At 44.0% G+C, this 7317-nt stretch overlaps 1 protein-coding gene across 1 annotated transcript in view; it reads right to left on the minus strand.

The window, feature by feature from the left end:
• Positions 1 to 399: 399 nt before the first annotated feature.
• ANXA6 (annexin A6) overlaps positions 400 to 7317 on the minus strand; it is a 28118-nt gene continuing 21200 nt past the window's right edge. The window contains exons 16-21 of the mRNA XM_082213292.1: positions 6685 to 6702; positions 4812 to 4905; positions 4215 to 4310; positions 2279 to 2337; positions 1528 to 1650; positions 400 to 788 (exon numbers count right to left, since the gene is read on the minus strand). Of these exons, the coding sequence (XP_082069418.1) occupies positions 729 to 788; positions 1528 to 1650; positions 2279 to 2337; positions 4215 to 4310; positions 4812 to 4905; positions 6685 to 6702 (450 nt within the window). The 3' untranslated portion in view covers positions 400 to 728. The remainder of the gene's footprint in view (positions 789 to 1527; positions 1651 to 2278; positions 2338 to 4214; positions 4311 to 4811; positions 4906 to 6684; positions 6703 to 7317) is intronic.

Raw genomic sequence — 7317 nt, forward strand, 5'->3', positions numbered from 1 at the left:
ACACGAAAGCTCATACCAAGAACTAACTTAGTTGGTCTTTAAGGTGCTACTGGAAGGAATTTTTTTATTTTGACTATGGCAGACCAACACGGCTACCTATCTGTAACACTAAGCTTTGGAGACTCAAAAGCAGAGAAGAGCCATATTGCCTTCAAGTTTCTCTGAAGTCCAGTGTAAGGAAACTAGACCCCAAATATCATTCATTTTGTGTTGTGTCAGGCAGCTGCCTAACTCAAGAGAGGGTCACCACTTGTGACTACACAGTTGTGAACTGCTACATAGGAACTATGTGAGTGAGAGCTTTTTGCACGCCCAGCACCTTACTGAGAATCAGTGTCTCTTGTTTACATGTTCTCTTCTTACAACAGAAGAGGGAAAAAGCAGACCAGAGCCTTCCGGTGGCCAGCAACATGTAACATTTTATTTCTTTTGTTTAAAATACCTATAACAGTGCTACTTCATTGGACTTGTGTACATTACTTAGTTTTGCACCAGTTTAGACAACTCCCCCACCCACTGGACTGAGCAATCCCCCGTGGTCTTTGTTGTTTGCAGTGTTAAGCTCTTCTGCAATATCTTCCCCCCCTCCCAGCCAATGTGAATCTTCTCAGTGGATCCAAAACATCCCCTGATGCTTCTAAAAGCAACAGTGATATATCTAGGCTACACATATGTGAGTGACGCCGGCACAGACATGAGGACGAGCTTCCACAAGAGTCACCTGCTGGTTACTTTTCTTCCCCACAAATGGTTAGCAAGGCTTTGCGGTAATCTCCAGAGGTGTCCTTCTAAAAGAAAGGAAGACAAAATGAAAACCAGAAATGCCTACAAGTGATCAGCCTCACTGGTAAATCGGAGGATATAGAAACTTAAAAAATGATCTTTTTAAGGCAATTCCAACATGTGTCTTTTGATGTATCTACACTGCGGCCTTTAAATGGATTTAACTATCATTACTTTGTGCCGGAGAAGCCTCAAACTACTAGGACTCTTTAGCATAAGCCGTAACTATTAAGATAGAATAAAATGCTATCATTTCTTAATGTGGATGTTATATTTCCTTTAGCATCTCCTTAGTGTCGTTTGCTGATGAGTTATTCTTCAAAGAAACCTGAAGGGCTGCTTTTGAAGGTTACAGTTTTGCTCATTCTCTGTCTAGGAAAAAGCCCAGGTAATTTTGGAAGTGTACAAGTACATTGATCAGGCACCTGCTACTCATAGCAGCTGTCTGATTAGATGCTATCGTGGTAAAGCACATATGCCCATACGCGTCAAATTTTAGTCTACGGTTGTTCTTACAGGAAGACACATCTCTATGGAGGAAATTCTAATGGTGTGAAGTAGTCTTACTATGACTGCACATTCTTTTTGCCACCTATGCTTGGGTGGAACATTCACCTGGTATGAACAGGCTGCTGTGAGTACAACCAATCAAAGATGTACATGAAACAAATCATAAAGGTCAGCACAGCTCACTGCACACAAACAGGCACATTTGTGCTGGCAAAAGCCAGAACCTCTCATTACCTCGATCATGTGATAGAGAGATTTGTCATAAATATCCCAAAATTCACGCCGGATGTTGAGCAGATCAATTTCACTCCTTGAGACAATAATCCTGATAAGAGTTCGGTCGTCTGTGCCAGCACCCTTGGGAGATCAAAAAACCAGTGAGAATGAATTAATTTTTTTAAAGAGAGAGCAAGGGCAGGAAGTGAGGGGACTTTCCCGCACATTGCTATCAGCAAAATATTTTGAAAAGGTGGCAACAAGCTCTATCAACCAGAGGCAGAGTGCTTTTGTTTACAGTGATACTTGGCAGATGGTAGAATGGGAGCTTCATGATCTGTTCTGCTAATGCACATCAGCATTGAGAGATGAGCTGGTGCTGGGCACATACCAGGTAGCTGGTTCACTCAGTTGTTGCTGCCACCCCACTCAACCTCTTTAGAGCAAAGCTCTATATTTGAAATGGGAGAATGATGCAAGCTTTGAGCACTGTGACTCTCACTGCTGCATCTGTTTCACTGACAAATTCTCCAAATTGACTCCCTTCACTCAAGCAACACACTATTTGCTGAAGGGGCCTCCTGGTTGTTTCAGTGAATCACAAGCAGGAATTAGCCATCCCTGGCCTTCTCAAATGCAGACCTGTTCAGGAAACCACCCCAAGCTCCTACTTTGCAATCAGATGATTATTATCATAATTGAAAAGCTACTGATCTAGCCTTCCCTTCCCTGGTGAGAGTCAAAACAGCAAAGGGAATGTAGTTTTTACCTTCATGGACTTGTATAGCTTGTCAGCAAAGAAAGCTTGCTTGTTCTTGACACTCCGCACTTGAAAGAAAGAGCAGTGCAACATGAAAACATTGTACAGGAAGCCCCATCTCAGTCAACCCCCACACCCATGTTTTTAAAGAGCTACAGTTTTGCATTTTAAGTTTGGGTGTAGAAAGAAAGGAGTGGAGAGGAAAAGACAGCTTTTGGAAAGCACACCCCCCCCCCAATTACTGTATTGAATGTCCAAAATCGGTTGACAGGGTGGGAGAAATGGTTCATGTTTGCTGTCTGGGTCAATCACAGATGGATGTAGGTTTCTAGAGCCCGGGTTTGCAAGCAGAGGGCTCTAAATGTATAGTGTGGTTGCCTCATCTCCATTAAATAAAAAAACCATAGATATTTTTTGAAAAACTGCACGATTCTGTTGTTTGCAGGAGGAGGAAAGCCATATGGATGGTTGGGTAGCCACTTTCTGCTCTGTGAGGGAATTGCAAAATTTAAGTGTGCAAGGATGTTGCAAAATGTTTTAACTATGCAGCAAGGGGCAATGCATCCAGCAGGCGTTGCTTCTCTCGTGACTGTTCTCCAGGCTTCTTGTCTATCCAGCGTCCTTCTCTGGACACCACTGGAGGGGCTCTCTGGGTCTGCAGTGAATTCAACAGGCCCACTGACATGCTACAAGATTACTAGAGAAGCAGCCATTGAAGAAGCCACATTCGAGCTCAGTGGTGGCAAAGCTCGCAGCGGGTGGCAGCCATTTCCTGTTAGTCTTGGTGAAGGTACATTTTTAAAAGTCCGTTCAGGAGAACAAGATAGCAGGCAGGTCAGCCAGCCTGAGAGAATCAATATACTGCAACCAAGCAGAAAGTCACTGATAAAGAGAGATAGTGCTTGAAACCTCTAAGACCTATATGACATACTGCTGAGCCATGCCAAGGGTTATGGTGTCAGTGAGATCCTATTCATTGATTCTATCTAACAGCCAAGTCTCAGCCGAAGGTGTTTGAAATCTGCACAGCAATCACCAAGAGCAAGTTTCTAGCTCTCAAAGCTGTACAAATAAAGACAGAAAACATGCAGACAAATGTTGGGAAAGGTGCATAGTGCGCCAACGTAAGATTTCAGCTGGTTAGGAGGCATTCCACCTACCACTCCTTCCCCAACAGGCTAACAGCTAAGTCCCCACTGGATACATAATAGGTCGCCCATATAGCCTCTCTTAGACATTAATACAGTGGTGCCTCGCAAGACAAAAAGAATCCGTTCCGCGAGTCTCTTCGTCTTGCGGTTTTTTCGTCTTGCAAAGCAAGCCCATTAGCGGCTTAGCGCTATTAGCGGCTTAGCGGATCAGCTGTTAAGCGGCTTAGTGGATCAGCTGTTAAGCGGCTTAGCGGCTTAGGATCAGCTGATAAGCAGCTTAGCGGCTTGGGGAAAAGGGGGGGGGGAGGAAAAAACCCCCGCAGGAACTCGCAAGACATTTTCGTCTTGCGAAGCAAGCCCATAGGAAATTCGTTTTGCGAAGCACCTCCAAAACGGAAAACCCTTTCGTCTAGCGGGTTTTCCGTCTTGCGAGGCATTCGTCTTGCGGGGCACTATTGTACCATTCACCGGAATAGCTGAATTCTGTGAAATACTTTATTTTTATTATTTTTATTTATTAAATTTGTATACGGCCTATATCTATAGATCTCAGGGCAGTTTACAACATAAAATTACAATTACCACCCAACACTTTTTTTTGCAAGTGGAATACACCAGAAATTTAACTAAGGCCAGCTTTCTTCATCTCAGGAATATTATAAAAATTTGGTTGACTGTTGAGGTGGACTAATTGCAAGAGCAAGTTTGGCAGGGCAAGGTTTGCTGAAGTCCACACTCAATGTGCAAGGAAAGCACAAGCCTCTTTTTTTTATGCCCGTGCAAGAGACACTCACCAATGGCTAAAAAGACGTCGCGCACATCTCCAGACATCCGCTTGTTGATGGCATGTGCCACGTCATGGTTCGTCATCTTAACGAACTCCTGGAAGACTACAAGGATCGAAGGTAGAGAATAAGAAATCAGAACCCTCTACGGCTTTGGAATGACCTAAAAGCTAAGCTAGGGAACAAGCCAACTGTCCTCAGTGAGGAATGGGACTGGCAACAGCAGGCTCATAAAACTGCTATGCCCTTAGTCCACTTCTACAGTGTGTTAGGCAAGGTCAAGTATGTTCAAGGGCGATTAGGTGCTGCCACAGGGAAGTATCAAATATCAAGATGTTCTACAGAAAAGTACAGTTAGTGAAACAAACCTCCTAACCCTGAATTCCATCAGAGGAGCAGGTGTTCTTGAGCTAAAGGAGAATTTCTTTCTTTTTTGTAGCACAACAATTGCATCAGCAGCCTCTTTCCTTCAAAGCCCCTGAGGAGGTAATAGTTGCCCTTTTCCAAACTACAATAACACGGCCTGAGAAAGGTCAGGTCAATGAGTCTGCATCTAGGCACGGGCTCCACAACATTCAACAAACACACCACTCCCTCCCTATTTACCTCTCCGGAGCTGGGGGTAGCTCTGCGTACACAAGACGGTCATGAAGCGTGTCTCCAGGGATGTCGAATCATCACCGGAAACATCAGACAATTTCTGCGAAACCAAAGAAGATTGAAGGGATGGGGAAGAACAGCAAAGGATACAGGCTAGTGAAATATTTTCCTTTTGATTCCTGAGAGCCTATATACTAGTGCATTCCTGTAAGAAGGTTGCTGTGTATTCCTCCATTAATATGGCAGCAAAGATTGTGAAAGCAGCTCAGCAAAAGCTTCTGTGACTATTATGAGAAGGCTGGCAACAAGTAGAAGTCTGCCCAAGTAGGATTCTCTCTCCAAGTGTACTAAACATATTGCCATTTGAGCTGATCCAGTGAGAGATCACCATCAGGCTCAAAAAGGTTCCATGTGACTATAACTGAGAGACACTCCCTAATCATTAGGGCTCTGACAGGCCTCTCCATTTGGCCTGCAAGGCTGTTTTGGTTAAGCCACATATTGGTCCTACACAAGGAGACATATAGGACATCAAGTGTGGGGAAGATAAAAAGATGCAGGTGGGCTAAAGGGGGGACTGTAGTCGATCGGAATACCTGAAAAGTCCCATGCAGGGCACTTTGCAAGCCTTGACAATCCACTTTTTGTTGGGGGTTTGTGTGCCTTTGCCCACATGGGGCAATGATGTCAGGTAACTGACTTGTCAAACTTGGCCTGATGTGGTGAGGGAGATGTGACAAGCCAGACAGATCCAGTTCCCCACTCCTGGCCTAATGGGTCTATAACAGAAGACCCTTGAGAAGCTTATGAACACCTCAAGGCTATATGTAACTCTAACATCTTTTCCTACCCCTAAACAGACAACTCAGCTGGTTTTTTAAAATTTTGCCACAACAGGTAAAAAAGGAGGTCATATTTTGCATCGTCACCTGTGGGACATTAACACACAGAAATAGCAACCATTTCTTCCCAAGCACCAAAAAAGGTTGCATGAAACTGCCTTTTGACAATAAATACATGCAACAATGCAATGACAATTCATCTTCCCATGTGTTTCATATGTAGTGAGAAATGTACAGCACATCTAATGGCACTCTTATGTTTTGGAACACTTAGCAGGTCACTAACAATTTCCCAATTGCTTTTAATTGTCCTCCCTGTGCAGTTAATTAGTTATTATGCAAACTTTTGACATTCTCTGCTCCTCTCCGGGTACTTTAAGAAGCATTTCCCCCTCCCTTGCCTTCCCAGTTTTGCAGGCGAGAAGTCATGCCTAAACAAGCCAACAGTAGATTTTTTATAATTTATCCTCCCCCACTACTGTAAGGGAATGTTTTCAAGTTATCTTTGGTTGGAGAGCCAGATGAATACAGGCAGTAGGGCAGGCCCAACAGCCAGCGAGATATGGGCTAAGATGGGTTTGGCAAACCTCTGAGTGGCCATGTGCCCAACTCTAAGCAGAAGACATTCCTCCCTTTGAAGGGCTGTCAAAGGACAGTTTGCTGTTTTAAGAGCTGTCCAACGCAAGCCTACTTTAAAAGGTAAAGAGCCCAAAAAAGGAAAACAGGAGGAGCCTTGAAGCTGCCCATCAGCCGTTAGCAGCTGGACAGCAATGTGAGTCTGCACAAAGCTCACTTGGCCACAGTCTTCCCACTATGGCGAGATGTATTGCACTTCTATTTAAATCTTCAGCAATTTTGCATCTATATGTACGTATAAATTACCAAATGCACGTTTTGTGCGAAGTCACGTCCTCATTTTTGACAGTGCACAAGTGGTCACTGTAAAAAACCTCCCTGTGATTTGGAAGGCACTGTTGTGTGAGTCCACCCCATGAGTCCTGAACAAATGTCAAACAACAAAAATGGCAGGCACTCACCAGGGTTTCAGCAACAACCTGACAACAGAGAGAAAGAGGGAGAGAGAGAGGAAGGCAACAGGGTCAGAGATAGGCCTGTGCAGCACTTTCTTAGGATTTTTCATAGATTAAAAACAGAGTCATTCTAATCTCTCAAGCCAAGATCTTCAGGCTCCCAAAAAGTGGCAGCAGATTCATTTCTCAGACCATGTGCAGCCCTTCAGATATTTTTATGTGTCCAATTAAACAAAAAATATATCCCTTTGTTCAGAAAAAGTATATCTGCCAATGCTCAGATGTGGAAGAGGGCCAAAAAGAGAATGGAAAAGGAAAGGGAAACATATCTGCAAAGGACCTTTGGCCTGGGGTAAAGAATGTTCTACTCACATACACATGCACACATACGCCGAGTTTCGCAAAGACTTCAAGAACACAAGGCCTGTGCCCCAAGGAGCTTCCAGAGAGAGGAGACAAGCCAAAGATGGACCAAGAATCGTGGGGAAAGAGAACATTCAGTACTGGAGCAGAAATTAGTAATCTAAGGCAAAAGGGACATGGAAGATGAGAGGGGCTTGGTTTTGTATATGGAAGGAAATAACAATAGTTCTGGTTGATTGGGGGTGGGGGAGGAAAGCGACATGCCAAAATAATTCA

This window comes from Podarcis vaucheri (genome assembly GCF_965113315.1).
Source record: "Podarcis vaucheri genome assembly, chromosome: 2".
In the NCBI taxonomy this organism is placed as follows: domain Eukaryota; kingdom Metazoa; phylum Chordata; class Lepidosauria; order Squamata; family Lacertidae; genus Podarcis; species Podarcis vaucheri.